The 22,010-nt window shown below is 38.7% G+C and overlaps 3 protein-coding genes across 3 annotated transcripts; 1 reads left to right on the forward strand and 2 right to left on the reverse strand.

Annotated features, from left to right (window-relative positions):
* Positions 1–8,102: 8,102 nt before the first annotated feature.
* LOC128863781 (kunitz-like toxin PcKuz3) lies at positions 8,103–8,703 on the forward strand. Its single transcript, XM_054103119.1, has 2 exons — positions 8,103–8,316; positions 8,385–8,703. Exons 1-2 carry the CDS (start codon positions 8,250–8,252, stop codon positions 8,564–8,566), a joined length of 249 nt encoding a protein of 82 aa, XP_053959094.1. The 5' UTR covers positions 8,103–8,249; the 3' UTR covers positions 8,567–8,703.
* Positions 8,704–12,403: 3,700 nt separating this feature from the next.
* LOC128863779 (putative Kunitz-type serine protease inhibitor) lies at positions 12,404–13,179 on the reverse strand. Its single transcript, XM_054103117.1, has 2 exons — positions 12,905–13,179; positions 12,404–12,817 (listed from the first exon to the last, which is right to left on the reverse strand). Exons 1-2 carry the CDS (start codon positions 13,056–13,058, stop codon positions 12,546–12,548), a joined length of 426 nt encoding a protein of 141 aa, XP_053959092.1. The 5' UTR covers positions 13,059–13,179; the 3' UTR covers positions 12,404–12,545.
* Positions 13,180–17,020: 3,841 nt separating this feature from the next.
* On the reverse strand, positions 17,021–17,782 carry LOC128863778 (putative Kunitz-type serine protease inhibitor). Its single transcript, XM_054103115.1, has 2 exons — positions 17,550–17,782; positions 17,021–17,477 (listed from the first exon to the last, which is right to left on the reverse strand). Exons 1-2 carry the CDS (start codon positions 17,686–17,688, stop codon positions 17,155–17,157), a joined length of 462 nt encoding a protein of 153 aa, XP_053959090.1. The 5' UTR covers positions 17,689–17,782; the 3' UTR covers positions 17,021–17,154.
* Positions 17,783–22,010: the final 4,228 nt, after the last annotated feature.

Consider the following 22,010-nt stretch of genomic DNA (forward strand, 5'->3'; position numbering starts at 1 on the left):
CATTCCAAAAATATATCACAATTTTTTTGATCATTTTAAGTTCTCAAGCCTTAAAGAAACACCCGATATATATGTAACTCGAAAAACTGTGCAAAATACACTAATCTCAGCTTTTAATAAAAAAAGGAAACATCTAAAATGTTCAAAAATAAAAAAAAAATTTAATTTTATATTAAAAATTTTATAAAAAAAAAATTGTATTTAAAATGTTTTTAATTAAAAAAAAAATTTTTTTTTGTTTTTAATTTTTCAAATTTTAAGCAAAACGGAAAATTTTACAAAATAATTTCAACATAAAAAATTAAACAAAAAATGTATTAAATGTTAAACAGAACTGAATGATTTAACTTCAACAAATTGTAAACCAAAATTTTCAGCTTTGATAAATTTTAAAATTATAATTTTTTTTTCAAAAATGTATTCAATTCACTTCTTATGATGCTCAAGCCTATTAATAATAAATTTTCAGAAAAAATTTTAAACAATGTTCAAAATAGTTGGATCACTTGATATGAAAACGTTCATAAGTGTCATGAAGCAATAATTAAAGGTGATGTTTTTTTCTCCTTGTTCAGTCCTCTCGGAAGCATAAGGACAGGACAAGACTCAGTCTTGCCTTGGTTTCGTTAATCTATAGGTGATATAAAATGTCTAATTTTCACCCTGTTTCGGCCTTCTTGAGCTACTTAATAAATCTGTGATGCCCTCTTGGAAATGCTACTTTTTGTTTCAGGAGAAATTCTAAAAATATATAATCAAAAGCATAGAACTAAAAACTTTTGCTAAAAAGTTAGCAGGCAGTACTGTTTTTGTTGTGTCACAAAACGTGGCCAAAAGAGGGTGTTAAGTTTGATTAGATCCCAAAAAATAAAATGAAAAGAAGAGATTGGGTAAAATCATGCGGCTCTTCAGTGAAATCAGGCGAAATATTTGCGTGCATCAGTTTTTGGCAAGGGATTTCGAGATCGGGCCAGATCGAAAGAAGGCGAAGTTGTCTAGTGATGCGCTTTCGTTGCCTATCGAAATTTTGCATGACTGGAATGCGCCCGAGGCGGCTTATCCTTTGCTCGACGCTTCTAAGCAAAACAGAGTACATGCTTTTTTATTTAAAAGGGGTAGTTTTATTTAAACTAATTTTGATTTAGTTCGTACTCTGATTGTCGTGTGTTTCGACTGGAAAAAGAATTAGCCCACCTCAGGGAATGATTTGTGAAACTGGATAAATTCAAATCCAACGTCAGTCAAATACTCTCTGAGGGGCAGATCAAAAGTTGGAAGACCCAACCAAAGCAAATTATTGGTATTGGGATTCTGTCTTTTCGAAAGGAGAGCAACTTATGCTCCTTTTTCACTTACTTCCAAATTGCATTGATGGGTTAAGTAGCATCCGTAATCAGTTGTTAAACTTTACCCAACCTTTTATTATTGAATCAAGCAAATGTATAAAAAATGTTTAAAGTATAAAGTATAAAAAAAAATATAAATAAATTTCGCAGGCAATAAATTCTATAGTCATAGGCAATGCATAATCAAGCAGAAAAAAATATACACTTCCTTAAAAAAGTATATGGTCTTAAATGAATTATACAAAATAAGTAGCTTAGCAACGTTAATGTTAACAAAACTGGATTGGTCATACAAAGTGGCGCAAAATTAATCATCCTTACGGAATATTTATAATTTTTGCGAATAATCGTATTTGACATTTGCGAGCTAGAAAGCTACAGAATACCAACAGACAGGCAGCCTAGCGCGTGAAAGTCAAAATAAAGATTTGCATCAATGAAAATCATGTATGTATTTAGTAAAAAGCGATTAAAAACCAAATTGGATGATTAATTTTGCGCCATCCCGTATAAGCAGGGATTACAAATATTTAACCAACTAAAATCCGTACAGAATAACACCAACAAATTTAACCACAGTGATTGCATAATAAAAGCAAGCGATTAATCGCTAAACAAAAATAATAATGCAAAGCAAAAAAAATAAAATAAACAAACAATAAAATAAAACAAATAAAAATATGAAAGTCCAGCTTAGCCAACGTCTGGTGGAAATCGAGCGCTTATCAGCTCTTCGAAAATGAAGCGTCAATGAGAATACGAAAACATAATTTACCAATAGTTTCATACATAAAGCAATACATATGCGTATATGCCTAGCAAATAAGTGGCAAATATATAAAAAATATATACTTACATACATCTAAGCGTATCAATAATTAGTGAACAAAACAAAAACAAAAAAATAAGAATAAGAATAAGAAAATATAGCCTTCGAACTATTCACCTTAGCATAAAGAACTCAACAGATACAGTACACATATGCCGCTGTACCTATGTATGTGTGTGTACATATGTAGAGATGTATATTAATAAAAATGCCAAAATAAATTATGTAAAAGTTAAAATATTGCGAAAGTGGTGTTTCATTTCCATTTTGAGAGCAAATGCGAGTGTTCACTTAATTATTTTTTTGTAGATTTTTAACACGTTGGCTGCCAAAGCCTTTTTAGAATTTTGATCGTTCAGTAGCAGTGTCATTTAACAATTTTGGTCACCTGAGGCCAACAACTTATTTATGTTCTTTTTTGTTTCTTAGTGTCTAAAAATAAGTTTTGACTACTCGCGACTTTATTTTGGTCGCTAATTTTGCAGTTATAATGGTTTTTTTGTGTCGCACATTTTCGTGCGACATGGCCTGGGAGATCATAAAACATGTTATGGGGCCACGTCGCACGAAAATGTGCGACAGTAATTTGACAGTTTTTGAGTTGTATTTGATATTTTTTGGTTTATTTTACTTAGTTTTCCAATTTCCCCTGTAAAGGTAGCCACGTCGAGCCATCAAAATGTAGACAGTAATGAGCCATCCACCAGTACCAAAAACCCACCATCCACCAGGAAGCGAAGGCAACGAGCTTTTGGAAAACCTCTTGCTGTTATTAATTACAATAAAGCCAAATTAGGTGTTGATATATCCGTTCAAATGACCGCCTACGCCACCACTCTCAGAAGAGGTGTTAAGTGGTACCGCAAAGTGGCTTTTGAACTGTTACTAGGAATGTCTGTCGTAAATGCCTTTATAATATATAAAATGGCTACAAACAAGCAAATTTCAATAACCAAGTTTCGGCAGGAGGCTTCAAATGCTTTGTTGGACTTCATGTCTCCAGAACCCATAATAAAAGGAAAACATTTTAAAGAAAAAAGAAAGGACAACAACGGAAAAACAATAAGGCGTGCTTGTGTATTGTGTTATGCCAGGTCAAAAAAATCGGCAGCCAGAAAAAGCTTGAAAAGGACCACCACCTACTGCCCAATATGCCCCAATAAATCACAACTATGTGTAGAATGTTTTCCTAAATATTCCCACCAGAAGAATTAATTTTTGCACTGATCTCCATTAAAAAATTGAGTTTTTAATTTTAAGTGTATTGTTTTTCTACTGATTTCCATTTGAATTTACATACATATATATTTTTATATTTGTTTTGTTCATAAATGAATTAATTTTTAAAAGAATTAATAAAAAGACAAATTTTAATTTACAACTTTTTTATGATCCAAAAAAATACCATTAAAAATACACAACGGCCATGGGAAATACACCAAAATGTCCACCACAGGTCAGAGAATCCAAATTCTATGTAAAATTCCATATTAAAATGTACAAAAATGTGTGAAGTGGCCTCAGGGTAACATTTACGTGTCGCATGAAATTGTGCGACGTGGCCTCAGGGTAACATTTAGGTGTCGCACGCAAATGTGCGACGTGGCCTCAGGGTAACATTTAGGTGTCGCATGAAAACGTGCGACGTGGCAACCAACGTGTTAAGGAGAAAAATGGTTTACCCCAAATAATTAAGTACATAGTTTTTATTTTTGCACAGAGTTTTCAAACGGTGGTGCATGTGTCTCTCTCTCCATTGTGAAGAGTGCCTCACAACCACCTCTTGCGGGTGAAATGCCACCTCAACCTATGGTGAAAAGATTTTTTAAGGGTATACTACCTAGCAGACACTTTTTCGGCTCTGAGCGAATTTGACAGATATGCCGGCGTCATTCGTTTTGTGTTTCACTAAGCTAAAGCTAAATTTCCCCTCAAAAAAATGTGTTTTTCACCTTACCTACCAGCAAATCTGGTATCTATCATCCTTGACCTCAATCCAATTTAACTTTCTTGAATATATTTGTATGTTCTCATTTTCAATTTAAGATACACGAATTTCACGTCAGGATAAATGACAAACCAAGTAGTCCATAGAACGACAAAAGAAATAAATAGAAAACAATTAAATAAAAAAAAAAAATTAAGAAAAAAAAAGTTAAAATAGACATTACTCGAATTTGGGATTTGAAAAAAGTTAATTATCAATATTTTCTCACGCCCTTAATGCATACAGTCATAGTAAAAGGAAAAGTAAATTTTTGTTGTTGTATTTCTAAATTAAATTCTGCCGTAATTGAGAATAATTTGAAGCCTTTAACAGGTTTTTCCCAATGATTTTAAGTCACATTTGCGCCGCTTCACTGAATTGTTGGCTTATTTCTCGCATTATCGGCAAATTTATAAATCAGCAGCCCATCTCCGTTTGCAAAACTTTTGCGGCCACTGGCGGGCCCAAAAATTTGTTAAGGAGGGGTTTTGTCTAGTTCATTTATGTAAGAAAATGTGAGAGCAAACTCTGCAATGCCGCATGTGAGTATTCCATTGTTTGAACAGTAAGCACTTTCAGGTGCATTTCCTCGACAGAGGTAGATTATCGCAGTTGATGTATGAATTCGAGGCTTCGTGTTCAAAATCAGCTAAAGCGGGCTATAATATGTTTGGATTCATTTTATGTGAAAAATATTGAAATATTGCACGAGTGAATGTCAACGAAATTTTCTGTAATATTGAAATTTAATATAATATTTATAACATTGAAATTCACTCGGAGGGGTATTACACAACCTGCCCGACTAAGCCGATATTCATTTGGAGATTTGAAGAATTTTGTAGACACAACATTTCTCAGCATCTTTGAATGTTGTGAGTGGGACATGAGCGCCAAAGTTCTGCTCCCCGTAAGTTCTTCTTTACTTATACCACTGCGAATTAATGTACGAACAGTACATAACTATTTGTTCGTGTGCATTTGTGCGTGTGTGTGTTCAGTATGTGCTAATAAGTTTTGCTAATATGAAAGAAAACAACAATAAGCGATTTATCAATAATTCAAAATCTTCGTTTTATTTACCTTACTTATAATTATAACTTTGCAAATACATACGTACATACATGAATATGTATTAACATTAGTGTGGCACTTTTTTCTGAAATTGCTTCATTTGTTAAACTGTGACTATTCTCTATGAAAAGGTTAAATAAATGTAGAAGTAAAAGTGTGTAATGATAAATTTCTGAGCATCAAGCTCAGAGTGCTTAAAGACTTATTCTGGCATTATAAAAAATATTAAGGAAATCCGAATTGTACCTACCATCATTTTACAAAAAGTAAGAAAGTAAATAAATAAATCTCAGATCCGGACTAGAGAAGTAAGTTTACACGGAATATCAAAATCTGATGATCAAAAAAAATATTTTTTCAATATATACAGTGTTGCCCATATTCGACGGACCCATGTGTTTTTTTTAATCAAAGAAACACACAATTTTATTGATGTTGACGATAATAATCATTTCATTTGGTTCAAGTAGATTTGTTGGCATCACTTTTTGAATATAATATCCCTCAAATGGCCGCCTTGAGCCTGTACGGCGTATTGCGCCCGTTTTGCAGCATCTTCCATAGTTTTAGCTAACATTTCGGCTGGAATAGCGGCTATTTCCTCACGGATATTGTTCTTGAGCTCTTCTATGGTCTTTGGCTTATTAATATAAGCCTTTGATTTTAAATATCCCCACAAGAACAAGTCAGGTGGCGTTAAATAGGGCGATCGCGGTGGCCTGTCAACAGCGCCATTTTTCGACATCAAACGACGAGGAAACAATTTCTTCAAAAAATCGATTGTGGTGCGAGCTGTGTGTGGTGGAGCGCCGTCTTATTGTAACCAGAACTGCCTCATACGCTTTCGACGAATAATTGGCGTCACCATTTTCTTCTTTTCTTCTTCTTTTCACAATTGACTTCTTTTGTTGAATGTAAATTTCAACAATTTGGGAGCACTCGCGTGGCGTGTACTGCTCCATGGTAAAAATCTGCTTGGACTGACGCTTCCAACGCGGTATGTCATTAAGCGATCTGACGTCTCTATCAAAAGATACAAGGTTGCCAGATGGGTCCGTCGAATATGGGCAACCCTGTATATATAATTGGCGCGTACACAGCGTGTTTGGGCGAGCTCTTCCTGTGGCGTGCGTCTTGATGTTATTTCTTAAAGGGTGAGACCACAGTTTTAAATCGACTCTGAACGGCAGATATTTTTTATGAGGAGATTTATCATGGCAGAAATACACTCGGAGGTTTGCCATTTATTGCCGAGGGGCGACCGCTATTAGAAAAAAATTTAACTTTTTATTTTAGGTTTGAAAAAAACGCTTCGATAAGGTGGAAGGAAAACCCGAAATTTGTTTAAAAAAAGTTCAAAAGTTTCGACCGATATAATTTCATTTCAGTAGAGCTCAATTAAAACCTTGTTCTTCTTAATTGGCGCGATAACCGCTTACAAGATTTTGGCGGAGCTTAACAAAGCCAGTCGTTTTTGCTCGTACTAATCGGAACCAGTTAGACACACCAAGCGAAGCCAAGTTCTTCTCCATCTAATCTTTCTAACGCAGAGGAGGAATAAAAACCTATTAAAATACTTTCAAAGTCGCACCAACTAACTTTCGCACTTAGCAATCTGAGAGTTAACAAATTTTTAGTGCAGGAAAATCTGCTTATCGACATAATAAAGTGTGGTGCAGTGTTAAAGGTTTGTTGAGGAAAATCTTTGTGTTTTACATATTGTAAAAATTATAGAACTCCTGGGTTCTACTTACTTACTTATATGCCGCGACAACCGTATGTCGATTTTCGCCGAATCCATCATGGCACGCCAGCTGTTTCTGTGCTGCGCTTGCTGTTGCCAGTTAGAAAGCCTGAGCCTATGAGATGTGGCCTTTCCCTTCCTCGTTTTCCGGTTTGAGATATCGTGCCATCGATTCGCTTTATATATATTGTATATATATATATAATTGGCGCGTACACCCTTTTTTTTGGGTGTTTGGCCGAGCTCCTCCTCCTATTTGTGGTATGCGTCTTGTTATTGTTCCACAAATGGAGGGACCTACAGTTTCAAGCCGACTCCTAACGGCAGATATTTTTATGAGGAGCTTTTTCATAGCAGAAATACTCTCGGAGGTTTGCCATTGCCTGCCGAGGGGCGACCGCTATTAAAAAATGTTTTTCTTAATTTTGGTGTTTTCACCGAGATTCGAACCGACGTTCTCTCTGTGAATTCCGAATGGTAGTCACGCACCAACCCATTCGGCTACGGCGATTCGCTTTACTAGAGTGTTTTTCTTCATACGGGGGGCATGGCCAAGTCAGCGTATCCGCTGTATTTCTACACTCTGAACTATGTCCATGTCCCTATATAGCTCATACAGCTCGCTGTTCCACCGTACACGATACTTTTCACCAACGTGTGAGGGGAACAAAAATCTTACGGAGGATTTTGCTCTCGAAAGCTCTCAAAACTTTCTCCATGCTTCTGCTCCCTATAGCAGGACAGGTATAATGAGTATTCTGTAGAGTGTCAGTTTCGTTCTGCGAGGGAAAGCTCTAATTCCCAATCGCCTACTGAGTCCAAAGTAACACTTGTTGGCATGAGTTATTCTCCGCTGGATCTCCAGGCTGACGTCAATGGTACTACAGTTTTATAATTTCTTATTTTTATAAAATTAAAAAAAACACCTCTGCATTAAGTTTAATTTTGAGATTTTTCCACACAAAACTGGCTCACCTTTATAAGCGACTACACAAACACAAATATTTATTTCGAATAATCGCTGCATACTTTTCACATCAGTTTACTCAATGCATTTGTGCCTACTACATATTTATAAAGGTACTAAATATCCCCTTACAGTTCTAAGAATAAACAAAAGATTACGTATTAACTTAAATACAAAGTTAGATTGAGCACTTCCAGAGGCTTGGGTTGCCGAAATAAATTTAGTGTTCGTCAAAGGTTGAAGCAAGCAACTTGCAAAAAAATTTATTATCAAACTAAGTATTTTTGGTAATTTGTTAAAAAATGAAATTCTTCGCTGTAATTTTGGCTGTTTTCGCGCTTATCGGCTGCTCATTCGCCTTAAAGGATGGTAAGTTTGAGAGAACTAAAGACTAAGTGGCCCACTGTAATTTATTCTTTTCATATTTTTCGCAATAGCCGTTTGCGGTCAAGAGCATTCGGCCAATGGCATGGGCATCATCCAGTGTGCAGCTTTTGTGCCCTCCTGGACCTTCGATGCTAGCGCCAATAAGTGCTTGGAGTTCGTTTATGGCGGCTGTGGTGGCAATGACAATCGTTTCGTATCAGAACAGGCTTGCAGGCAAAAATGCGTGGAATAAAAGGATATTTTGTGTGCGGCAAAATGTCATATGAAGCTATTTTGCAATTTACATATTGAGGTGATGTGATTTCTATATGGATATAAATAAAATTGAAGAGTCTGTCTGTGATTTTAAAATAAAGTTATTTCCCTTAACTCTCTGGTTGCTCTCGCTTGTTATCAAAACGTCTACTGATGCTGGTTTATTTTCTGGTCCGTTTTTTGTTTTTGTCTCTTTTACACTAAGAGTCTGAAATGGACGATAATAGAACGAATGATAGAACATTTTTTGCAGAGAGGCTACTTTTTTTTCTGGATCCGGTAGACTCGCGCGGACAGTTGTAATATCTAAAGTGATTCTTTGTGAATATTGGGAATGCGCTATCTCGACGAAAGAAAAGATATTGAAGCAAACTCAATGACATTCGAAGCCAGTAGAAGTAGACTTGTATTGGGTTGGGGAATAAGTGCATAGCGTTTTTACCAAAGACTATTATTTATTAAACAAAAAACAATAATTGTATCAATAAGTTATTCAATTATAAAGGGTGGTTAAGTTTCAAGAGCCGGTGCTGATTTTGAATAAAATACATTTTTTTTTTAGGAAATTATTGTCATTTCTCTTTATTATGATAATATTAGTATAGCTCAATCACGCATGGAATAAAATATCGGTCAAATGGCCACCGCGCCCTCGGCGGCACACTTCCATCCGATGGTCCAAATTTTCGATGACGCTGAGGCATAATTGAGGTTCTATGCCCTTAATGTGCCGAATTGTCTCATCCTTTAGCTCTTCAATTGTTGCTGGCTTATCGACGTACACCTTTTCATTCAAATAACTCCAAATAAAGAAGTCCAACGGTGTCAAATCACATGATCTTGTCGGCCAATTGACATCGCCGTGACGTGAGATTATTCGGCCATCAAATTTTTCGCGCAAAAGAGCCTTTGTTTCGTTAGCTGTGTGACAAGTGGCACCGTCCTGTTGAAGCTACATATCGTCCACATCCATATCTTCCAATTCGGGCCATAAAAAGTTCGTTATGATCTCACGATAGCGAACACTATTCACAGTAACTGCCTGACCGACCTCATTTTGGAAAAAATACGGCTCAATGATGCCGCCGGTCCATAAACCGCACCAAACAGTCACTCTTTGTGGGTGCATTGGTTTTTCGCCAACCACTCTTGGATTATCATTATTTGGGTAACCAAATGCGGCAATTCTGCTTATTGACGAATCCACTGAGGTGAAAATGTGCCTCATCACGAATCACGAAGTGCGCGATATGTATTTTGATTTGAACGCCCGTTTTCATAATAAGCCTGAATAACTTTAACGCGTTGCTCAATTCTTATGCTTATCTTTCCATGGTTCAAATTGAGTTAGTCTGAAATTGAAAAATGTCAAATGAAATGCAGAACAAAATTTGACGTTTAGGAGTGGTTTACATTAAAAATCGGCCCTTAACCGCCCTTTATATACGCCGTTGCTGTTTACAACCTCTTCCCACCTCTCGACCAATTTGTTGATGCCGTTCCGTCACAAATCGACTGGCCTGGTGTCAAAGAAGTTGCTAAGCCAGTTTTTAAGGACCTCTTTGTTATCGAAGGTAACGCCCTTATTATGCTTTGACAGGGAGCGGAAAAGATGGGAATCGGTTAGTGCCGGAGTATAAGGCGGATACTGACAGGCCTTCCATTCGAGCTCTTGGTGTGCGGCTTTGCCGACTTGTGCAACATGGAGACTGGCGTTGTCGTGAAGGAGTATGGTTTGACCATGTCGATCAGTTGGAAATTGGAAATTGGTTCAACAATTTAAATGACGTGAGCGAACAACCCTTTTTGATGAGGAGCGACTACGACGCCCCGCAGACTTGGTTACTGGGGGAATCATTCAAAAAGCCATCGGTATGCCGACCGGAACGGCAATTAATATTTTACAAGATAACTTGGCGATGAAAAAATTGAGGGCGCGATGGGTGCCACGTTTGCTCACAAGCAACAACAAGTGGATGCGGCTGCCAACTTCGAAGCAGTGCTTGGAGCAATTTAAGCGAGATCCGAAGGAATTTTGGCATTGAAAAAGGCGAATACGGTCTCATCGACCAGAACAGTCATGGCGATGATTTTTTGGGATGCGATCGGCATCTAATGGCTTTTTTAGAAAAAGAAAGAACGATCACCGGACAATATTACAGTGTGTTATTGAACCGTTTTCACAAACAAATTGAAGGAGATACGGTCGCATTTGGCGAATAAGAAGATGATGATGTTTCACAACGATAATGCACATTCATCCGGAGTTGTCCCGCCAAACTGCATGAATTGCGTTATGAATTGCTGCCGCACCCCACGTATTCACCCGATCTAGCACTCTGCGACTTTTTCTTGTTACCTAACATGAAGAAATAGCTCGCGGGAAGGGTTAAAAAATGTCCGGAGCGGTGGTAGGAGTGTATCTCTCTAAAAGGGAACTATGTTGAAAAATAAAAACATTTTCTTTTTAAATGGTGTCTTCATTTCTAACACTTATACTTATTAAGCCCCTATCGTAAAGAGTGGATGGCCCTTAATACGGTGGAAAGAATGCTATCATAAGTGTCCATCAAGTTATTTCCTTTATTGGCTGTGAAATATAACCCAGAAGAATCCCAGGTTCGTCTGGGGTAATTCATAAAGCGAATATATTTTTTTTACTTATCAGGATCACTCAGATGTAACTTTTCAGTTCGTAAAAAGACATTTTGCCACTACACATCAAAAAATTGATTCTACGTGCGATTTTGGGCGCACTCAAAGGTATACAGGGTCCGACACTCGAAGTGTAACCAAATTCAGACCGCTTGCGCAGCTGATGTAAGGCCACCAGCTGTCTGTTGATTGGCTAAATGACAGTCAAGAGTATTGTTTACAAGCACGCGGAGGCATTTTGCCGGGAGTAAACGCGAAAAAAGACCAAGACGCATGATCTCACACCAAAGCAGCAACAAGTCAGACTTGAGTGAGCAAAAGACGAGAAAATCTTTCAAATTGAACAATCGTAAACTCCCAAAACGATAGGATTTGTTTGACCGACCCTTCATACGAGAATTTGAGTCATCGATTGGCCACCAGGAGGCAGCACCCGCCACAGGTAATGGTTTGGGCCGCTGTAACCACAGATGGGCGCTCTCCAATCATTTTCATCGAGTCTGACGTCAAGGTAAATGCGAAATATTATCCGGAAAGTATTCTGGAGGTTGCTTTAAAGCCGTGGGCAGACAAACATTCCAGTGGCAGACCATGACGGTTTCAGCAGGACTCGGCACCGTCTCACAAAGCTCGAGTGTACCACGAAAGGTTAAAAAACAACGTTCCGAGCTTCATAACATCCACACAATGGCTCTCAAATTCACCGAACGTGAATCCGATGGATTATTCTCTTTGGGTTATTTTGGAGAGCAAGGTCCGAACTAAAAGATTCACCAATCTCGAGGCGCTGGCAAAAGCTATTGCCCACGAGTGGACCAAAATACCTGCAAGTCACATTCGGGCAGCTGGCGATTCGTTTCTGGACCGTCTCAAGGCCATAGTCAAGGCAAAAGGTGGTTATATCGAGCAAAAGTAAATTGTTTCATAATTGTCTATTATTTTCACAAATTTTTTACTCTGAATTGCATAATAGTAGTTTTCCAAACTAAATTTATGGTCTTTCTAATTGGTTACATTTCGAGTGCCGGACCCTGTAAGACGAATATTAAGTTATCTTGCATTGCTTGTAATTAATTTATTTCTATTCAAATTAATTAGACACTTTATTCTAAATATCTTATTTTTTTATTCCCTCAAGTTATTAGAAAAACCACACGAATATCACGAATAATGATTAGGCGAAATTCACACGCCACATCAAATTCAATAGTTAACAAATTTTAAATTCATAAAAGTACGAGTATAATACTAGAATCTTCAACATCTTAAAACGCTTCCATTGTTGCTCACGAACAGCGAGTTTAAACTACAACAGCAGGCACTGCACCAACAGCTGGAATTACCGGCTTATCCTCATCGCTGGCCTTAGCTGGGGTAGTGCTCGCCTCCTCCTTGGCGCCGTCTTCCGATTTTCCCAAACACTTCTTCTCACACGCCTCCTTGCTTTCGAAATTATTCTGGTTGCCATTGCAGCCTCCATAAATGAACTCCTCGCATTGACGGCTCTCCACATTATAGGCATAGCGATAGAAGAGCGCGAAACAACGGCCGGTCTCCTTGGGCTGGTGGCATTCTGCGAATATTTTTAAGTAATATTTTTAGGTAAATAATTTTATGCACGTTCCAGGTGTTTGTTAGAAAAAAAAACACAATTACCTACCTTCAATCACATCTGAGGCCGCTGTTGGTGCCGCTGTTGTGGTCGATGCGTTCTCATCAGCTGCTTTGGGTTGCACTGTAGAGGGCTCTACTGCAGCGGCATCCAGTGAAGCGATCAGGCAAGTCACAAAGCACAAAGAGATCACAAATTTCATCCTGTATGGGTTGCTTCTTCTGTTGTTTTTTATTATATTAATACAAATATTTGCTTCTTGAAGCGCTGCTGTTCACGCTTGAAGTTCTAATGGCGCAATGATACCTCTGGTCGCCTTCAAAGCGATTTAAGTAGTTCCTCGATGAGTAATCTGGCGATCGCTGCTGCTGCCACCTCCGCCTTTACACTTCCGATTCGTAAATAAACGTGATTTGTACGCGTCCACTTTTCGCCTCTGTTTCTTCATCATTTTTTTACGATTTAATTTTAATTTAATTTGCGATATGTAAATGCGTAGCAATTACGCAGATACTCACGTCCGAACATACCCTTAGCTTGTGCGATGAATGACGTGAAGTAAAGCGCGCAAGCTCATTAGTAGTTGCTGTGGGTATTCTCTTGCATAAGCGCTTGGCGCGCAGGTGTGACCAAAACAGAGCGCGGCTGGGAAAAATGTAGCTTAGCCAGCTCCACCACCGGCTAATTTGCAGGCTCATAAAGTAAACATCAATAAGCAAATTACCTAGGAAGCTCTGCGTCTCGGAAGCTAGCAGCCGTATAAACCTAGCCGGCTTAATGACAACGTTTGCGTTTTATTCAGGCCCGACTTCAACACTTATCAATGTCAATGATCGTCTGCGTTAGGCAAAAGCGTGCGGGTGTGATAAGTCTGATTTGTCGTTTTTGTATGCTAGAGCAGCAGCCTTCAAGTTGCACTTTTATCGTGCATATTTTAAGGTGAATAATAATAGCAAATAGTAAATGGCAAATGGCAAATGGTGATTGGCAAAAACAACAAATAAACAATATGCTAATTTTGAGACGCTAACGTCTGAGCCAAAGCGACATGATAAGTGCGGTTAATGGGATTTTCCTATTTTCTGGTTTTTTTATTTTTTTTTTGTGAGCCTGCTAATTGCGATTTTCTCGGTAATTAAATATTGCAGCACATAAATTCTCATTTCTGATCTGCTTTTTAGGCCACAACCGCAAGTTATTATACTTTGAATACATCGAAAAAGTTTGATGAATAAAGTTGATGAACATTAAAAATAGACCAAGACTCAAGACTTCGAAAAGAAAGTTACTTTGTTAAGTGGCCGCTAAGCGGTTACCTATTGTTTGGGGAAAAAGAAATCCTTTATTTAAGATGTTTCGGATAGTCCGATTTGGGTCAAATATGCATAGTTTTATTACACAATTTGTTGCCATTTTAAAGGTAGCTTCAGAATGCCTCTTTCATAGAAGTCTTTGGTCCTTATTGGCGGAAAAATCTAGTAATCGGTTTTCTTAATCTTCTCTTGATACTAATTTCTTATCACTGAGGAAGTTTTGCAATGAGAGAAAAAGTTGCAAACGCTTGGTGCCAGATCTGAACTGTATGGCGAATGCATTAAAACTGAGCAGCCAAGCTCCCGGAGTTTTTTGCGAGTCGTTTGTGTGGTATTGCGTTGTCCTGATGGGACACAACAAGTCTTTTATTGACCAATTCCGGCCGTTTCCGGTTAATTGCTAGTTTCAAACGTTCCAGTTGTTGACAGTAGAGAACTGAATTTCCTGTTTGGCCATACGGTCCTTCCTTCCTTACCGTCAGACATGGCATGGCTTCCGTTTGAGATGCTTCATCACGCTTTGACTACGATCGTTTTCACAGAGTATTGTCGTATTTCACGCATTTCTTATCCCCAGTCACCGTCCGTTTAATAAATGGACCGATTTCATTCAGTTTGCCCAGGGCTTCGCAGCTGGAAGCTCGATGTTTTGTGGTGTTGATTGGTGTGGTACCCGAGCGTAGAGCTTCTTTTTGAATTCAGCTTTGCGCAAATGGCTTATGGTCCAATTTGGTGCTGAGTAGAAAGGGAGTTCCGGCCAAGATAATCTTGCTCATCAAAGCCCTCTACGAGAACTCCGAATTGGCAGTGCTTCACAAAGGCGAATCAGCGATCCATTCACCACCAACGCAGGCGTAAGGCAAAGTTGTCCGCTGTCGCCTCTTCTCTTCGCCATCGTTCTTGATGACGTCATGAGCCAACTGATTGGACTGGACTGGAACCCGCAAGGGAGCAGAGATCGCGGACGACCAAAAAACACTGGGAGAAGGTCGATTTTGCCCGAGCTAGCAGATGCCGACATCTCATGGGACGGCACAAATAACAGCACAGAACCGTGTACGATGGAAGAGTCTTGTCGAGGCCCTATGCCCCCAACAGGAGTGAACAAAGAGAAAAAAAATTGTGGCTCTGAGCGAAGCTCCGACTACTAACTTCCCGCTCAACTGCGATTATTTCTATCATTTTATCGACATTTTCAACAACGGAACTTCCTTTGCGTGGTGTAACTTTAGCATTAAAAATGCCTGAATGAGGGGCTAACAAAATTGAACAAAATCAAAAAATTGTTTATGTTTCTTTTAATAAACTTCCACTAAAATCGGTTGGGTGAGGTTATACCTGTCTAATGACCCATTATGATGCCACATTTTGAACTTTTCCTTTCCCCCTCCTAAAAGCAGTGTGTACTTATCAAGAACTTTAGGAGTTCCCTGATTTCCGCAGTACTGAAATCTTCCAATTTCTTCCATTAACATATTGTCCACTTAAAATGGTAAACCTACGTCTGCATAGAGGAAGATAATGGCACCGGCACTGCCTAAAAGGCAGACACGGCCAGAGTTTGAAGAACCTCGTCTTCATCATCTAGACAGCTCAAGCTCTGGCCGTGTCTGCCTTTTAGGCAGTGCCGCGTTGTAACAGAAATCAGTGTGCTAAGGTGGTACTTATTTTGTCTTAGCAGAGATTCTGTGCGTTTAGCATTTAGAGTTGGCCGCAATTATCGGTCGATTACGCAGATGGTTTCATTATGCCATCTTTCATTCGTTGCTCTTACAATTTCCTCAAAACTAAGTAGCGTACAAGTTTGTGAGGGTAGGTCTATCTCAATGTCTGTGTACTAAATGCTAAACTTGGTGTCAAGTATAGTTAAGTTCATCGGCCCTGCAGTTACCACCAATGTCGCAATGACCAGAAACCCATATTACCTTTAGATTAAATACTCTGTGAGGGATTTTATCGCCGCCTGGCTATCAGCGGAAATGTAGATATCATCATGAAAGACAACTCAGTAGTAGGGAAGCCGAAAACTAAAGGATGTTCGGAATATACTCCTCTTCTCGCCCTGCCCTCGCCGACATGAATGAACTGCTTTCTTTCTTACTTGTCTTAAAGTTCCGTTCCCACTCTTTGCAATGTTGCAATGGCTTTTGTAGGCGAGATTGCATAGTTCACCAGCCTGGAAAGCTCGAAATGCCAGTTAGGATTTTATTGAGGCCATCGCCCATGTTTGACCACTAACATAAGATATTCAACTTATTACCGCACTGCGAGCGAGAGCGAGCCTGCCCACTAGAATACACCAGAGGGGAAAAACAACAGACTAAAGTGAGTGAGTGGGAATTGTCAAACCAAACCTCTAAAAAAATGTCTTATAGTGACTTAGTTGTAAAATGAGAATTTTATTGACGCAGTCTTCCAATTTTTTTCCTTTAGATAGATTACAGTGGAAGGAAGAGAGAGACAGGATAAAACCAATATGGATAGTAAAACGGGGAAATTGGGTTGAGGTCACTCGTCCGCAAATCTTTTGGATTTATTGAAGAATCTTAAAATATCCGGAAGAGAAAGAATATGAACTTAATCCGCACTCAGTACATCGCACCCCAACGGCCTTATTCTGATTCTAGAAAACGCCGGGCAGCTACAGAGAAAATGATCTCACGACAGGATAGGCATATTCTGATGCCAATGATTCCCATGGTAGCCCTATGCTGATAAAAAGGCGTTGTTTCCTGTGATTACACCCATCAGTACTCTTAGGTGCTTCCTACTAAGTTTTAGGCGAAGGATCGATAACTCATGTAAGTTCGTTTTTGTGAAATAGCACTTCCAATTTTTTTTTCTTTCAATAAAAGTGAGACCACTTTGTAGTGGTTAAATAGATATGTTTGCATTTTCGTTTACAATTTTGGTATAAAAAAATCTAATAGTTAAAAAATTATACTAAGCATACGAAAAATATTCAGATTCATCTTTCCATTTGCTTCACTTGTTTGGCTTCACTACCTGTGGTCGCACTGGTGCTGCTATTGGTGCCTTTGTCGGTAACGAAATCGGTGCGATGGCGGCCGTCTTAGGGTTTACTGCCGCTGCCGGTGCTTTAGAGTTCGGACTGGCTGCATTCTGCCCCGTTGACTTTGGCACCAAGCAGGCATCTTCACAGGTCTTCAAAAAGCCAAATTTGTTATCATTGCCACGACAGCCGCCAAATTTGAATGGTTCGCAGGCGTTCGTTTGCGCGTTGTAGTAAAAACGGTCCAGATTCATGCGACAAGGACCAGGTTCCTTAGGCTGTAGGCATTTCGGATCTGAAGCAGGCAAATTCTATTATTTCAAATTCATTAAATTTTATACGCTTTAAATTGAATTCCACCACTCACCTTGCACTCGCGCCACACCCGCTGGCCCAGCAGCTGGCTGACTTTGCGTTATCTTCTTTTGTTGTGGAGCGCTCGCCACTGCGCTAATCGCCACGATCAGGAGAAGGGCACGTAAACACGTTGCGAAATGAACCGCCATTCTGTTGTAGTGTCAATAACGGAATGAGCTCAGAATTATTTTGCTGCTCAGTCGCGAAGCTGTAGAGAAGTAGCCACTAGAGCAAATGTGTGGCATGAAGGCGTTAATTGAAATGAAAATAGAAAAAATTTAAAGCTAAAAACTGTCATATTTATTTTTATGCGCTCATGGCCTCTCTAGCCTCCACGTACAGATGTATGTATGTATGTTTGTATGTATATTTATTTACTGCTTAATCAGCGAATTCTCTTTAGTTTTGGCATTTACGGCAAATAACCGTAATTAACAGCTTATTTTAAATAGCATCTGCCCTCACAATAGAATTATTTAGTTGGCAGCGACAAAAAAAGAAGCTGGTACAAGAGCCAAACATAGGCTGTTTATTATACGCGTGCACATTACTGCACTGGGGTGTGATAGTTCTGCTCACAAAAGGGTGATTTGTAATATGTAGTATAAAGAAGCGAGACAGATATAGACATGCAGATGCACATATACATCTGTGTTCAAGAACAGCTGTCTGGCAGCGTATACTAAATAGAAATCCCCATAAAAGTCGGGGCACTTACTTATATCGACAGAATAATTGGGAGCTTTTTCACGGACGTAAACTGAGGTTTTGAAACGACAAAGCTTTGAGGAGTACAACGTGTCAGCAGAGGTCCCAGGCGATCAGTGTTAGGCCCACTACTATGGAATCTAATGTACGAATCATAGAACTAAAGGATGCGCGTATGAAATCACAAATCGAAGAAATTGAGAGAATCGCCAACGAACCAATAAGAAGGATCAACGCACGGTTGACATCCATAATACTGGTATTAGCTGTGTTGTGTTGCTGATGTAGTTCTAATAAGCAGCAGAAAAGCGGTAGCAGTGCTCGTAGGAACGTTCCAGACGCTCATAGAAAAAATCTTTGGTCGCGTCGTCCTCTTCTTCCGTCGGGGCGTGGGCACAAATGAGCGAGATGTCGAAAAATCTCGCTTTGATGCAGATTATTGCGAGACGCTCGTCCACCGTCTTGTATGGCAGTGATGTGAGCCTGTACTTTGGCGAGGACATCAACCAGCCGGACAAAGGCACCTTGTCCCATTAAGGGGCCGAACATTCAGGGGTGGTCATCAGTATAGGAAGTTCACATCCTAGGCTTTGTTTGTGTTTTCATTGGAAGGGATTTTTACGTGACTGATCCCAAACCCAGCGCATAACCAGCTATCCTGAGTTGCTTCGCTTTCTTACATTAGCTCGCTCTCGAACGGGACCATATGCAAAAGAATCGTCCTGGCCTCTCCCAAGTGAATGGCAATCAGTGACTTTCCCCACTTGCGTGGACTTCTATTTGATTATATATAAAATTATGCGCAAAATGAATTATCCAATTTTTGTTTTTAATAACTTTTTACTAACTCAAAAAAATATTTTGAGTGGGGCAAATCTCTTTTGGACCTTACAAATTTTTTCTGTTAAGCGGGAATAGATGATATCCGCCAAGTGGCTTTCGCTAGCGTTGATGGACATTTGTGCCCGTTATATCGCATTTTCCAAGACTTTCCGCAATTCCTGCCGAATATTTTCTTTAAAAGCTATGATTGTCTAAAATTCTCGACTTCAAGTAGTCCCAAAGAAAGAACCGACTGTGGTGGGAATGTCGTCGTTTAACAAGGTCCTGTTGCGTTCCCCAGTCTCCTACGGAACTTGGCAGAAAAGTTAGCACTGTTATGAATTAGGCTACTGTTTCTAATTCATTATAAATGTATTGCTTGTGAAATCCGATTAACAAAACAAAAAGTTTGATGTACCTATGACATTTCCTATGACATTTCACATCAAACGTGCGCTGGGTTTTTAAAACTCAATTTCGCCGGAACTAAGACACTTTTTTAGTTGCTGTTTGTATTTTCAAATTTTTTGTTTGCTTATTTATGTTGTTTATTTATTTATGTTTTTTCCAGTTACAAATAATTTCTCTATTTACCATAGTATTTTTAATTTGAAGCCATCCGCGCTGTTATGAGCTAAAAGTGCGATGAGGTCGCTAAGTGCCAATTACTACCAACTAACATAGAAAAAAAAAGAACTATTATGAATAAAAAAATAATGAAAAACTATTACGAATTAATGAAAATTGCGTATGTATGTATGTATGAATGTATGATTAATAACTAAATTGAATTAGTGACATTTTAAATTGGATTGACCAAAGTGTAGCTCTTAAAGCGACATAAATATAGAATCTGCATATTTTATATTATATATGGAAGTTCATGATGTGTCAAGTCTACAGTGCGGCATGTAACTATTCGGACAACTCTGTTTCACAATTTATGTTTATATTTTATTCCCATAGCACTACTAAAGTCTCCATGTTCCAACTCGGAACTCGAAGACTAGAAATTGATGCCGACGAAATTGGTGATCGAGATAAATACTGGCATGTACACTAATACATATTTTTGGTATATTTCATGTAAACCGAATAACCTCTCACACAAAACGGTGTTATATGACTCAAAATATTCGCTCAACCAAGTATTTTTCAGTGCAATATGGCCTTTTCGAAAATTTGTATATGGCAGCCCTAGGTGGTAGATGCCTACAATAACCAAAAGCAAATAATTATTTAACAACATACGAGAATTATAAGTAGTTTACCTACTCGAAATAATTGAAATGTTCTAATTCGGCGGCCGCCGTAGCCGAATGGGTTGGTGCGTGATTACCATTCGGAATTCACAGAGAGGTCGTTGGTTCGAATCTCGGTGAAAGCAAAATTAATAAAAACATTTTACTAATAGCGGTCGCCCCTCGGCAGGCAATGGCAAACCTCCGAGTGTATTTCTGCCATGAAAAAGCTCCTCATAAAAATATCTGCCGTTCGGAGTCGGCTTGAACTGTGGCATTTGTGGAACAACATCAAGACGCACACCACAAATAGGAGGAGGAGCTCGGCCAAACACCTAACAGAAGTGTACGCGCCAATTATTTATTTATTTTAATTCAAGTAATGCAAGACCTCATTAAGTCACAACAATAACCGAAAAACACCAATAAAATGCTGCTAGTTTGGCTACTGCATAAATTGAAAATTAGATTCCAAATATTAAAACAATAATTACTAATAAAGCAATTAGTATGCATAAAAAATACTTGCCTATGTAAAGTTCCCTTGTTGGTCGGTGTGCGTATTCATACTAAATTCCAGAAAAGTGCACAATTTTTGGGTAGCATCAAATGCCCTTCCAGCAAATGCCAAACTAATGCGTTGATTTTGTTTTTTCCATGTCAATCAGCTGATAAAGATACCAGTATTAGAAAATAGAACATATACATAAGTGTTTGGAGTTTCTTTCCATATAATTTGTAGTTAGAAAATTCTTAAGGATACTACTCTTGAGTAATTCTACTCCATTTTCACTCAATACTGCCGCCATTTTTGGTAATGGACGACTAGTCGACCTATGCAGGAAAAAATCATTGTTTGTTTTGTTAACGCTATCCATTAAAAGGTTAATGGTGATAACTTAAAAGTATTTGAGTCACTATATTTTCGAGAAGTTAAAAAAAAAAATCAACAGCGCTGAGTAATCACAACTAAACATTCACATAAGCATAAATTTCATGAATTTTCATATCATTAAGATGTCTCAAAAGTGAAAAAAATTTGAAATTGAAATTTGAAAAGGTCGAGTCAAGGAGCACCAGGAGATTTGGTGGCTCCTAAAACACTCAGGCTAAAAAGCCCATTGCATTTAAAGCTCTGGAAAAAGGTGAGATAGTCATGGAGGAAGGAGAAAAGTATCAGGAGATAGGAAATAATAGAGATAGAGAGAGATAGTTAGTCCTGTGAGATTTGCCATATTCTTTGGCAAATAAGTAGATATCCTCCAATTTTAGAGAACGAATATTACTCATTCTCACGACATCGGAGCCCAAAACTCGTAGCCGAGCTCTAGCAAAGGCAGGACACTCACAGATAAAGTACTCAGTGCTATTCGCCTCCTCCAAGCACGACAGGCTCATTGGGTCCTCAATGGCTCCAATGGTGGTCATATGCTGACCCCATGGGCTGTGGCCTGTAACAATACCGATCGTCAACCGAACGTCTTTTCCCTCCAAGTTTTAGTAGAAAGTTTGACAGTTTTCTGTTCGAACTTGTCACAAAATACTTTGCAGTTCTGCAGCGTTCTAGACCGGACCTTCGCTCTTTATGTAGAGTACCTACATAATCGCTTATCCAATTCATGGTTCCTGCGGAACTGATTCCGATTATTGGCTCTGGCCCCTGTGGGGGCACCGCTGATCCACGGTTGGCCAATTTGTCG

Source organism: Anastrepha ludens, chromosome 5 (assembly GCF_028408465.1).
Source record: "Anastrepha ludens isolate Willacy chromosome 5, idAnaLude1.1, whole genome shotgun sequence".
NCBI lineage: Eukaryota > Metazoa > Arthropoda > Insecta > Diptera > Tephritidae > Anastrepha > Anastrepha ludens.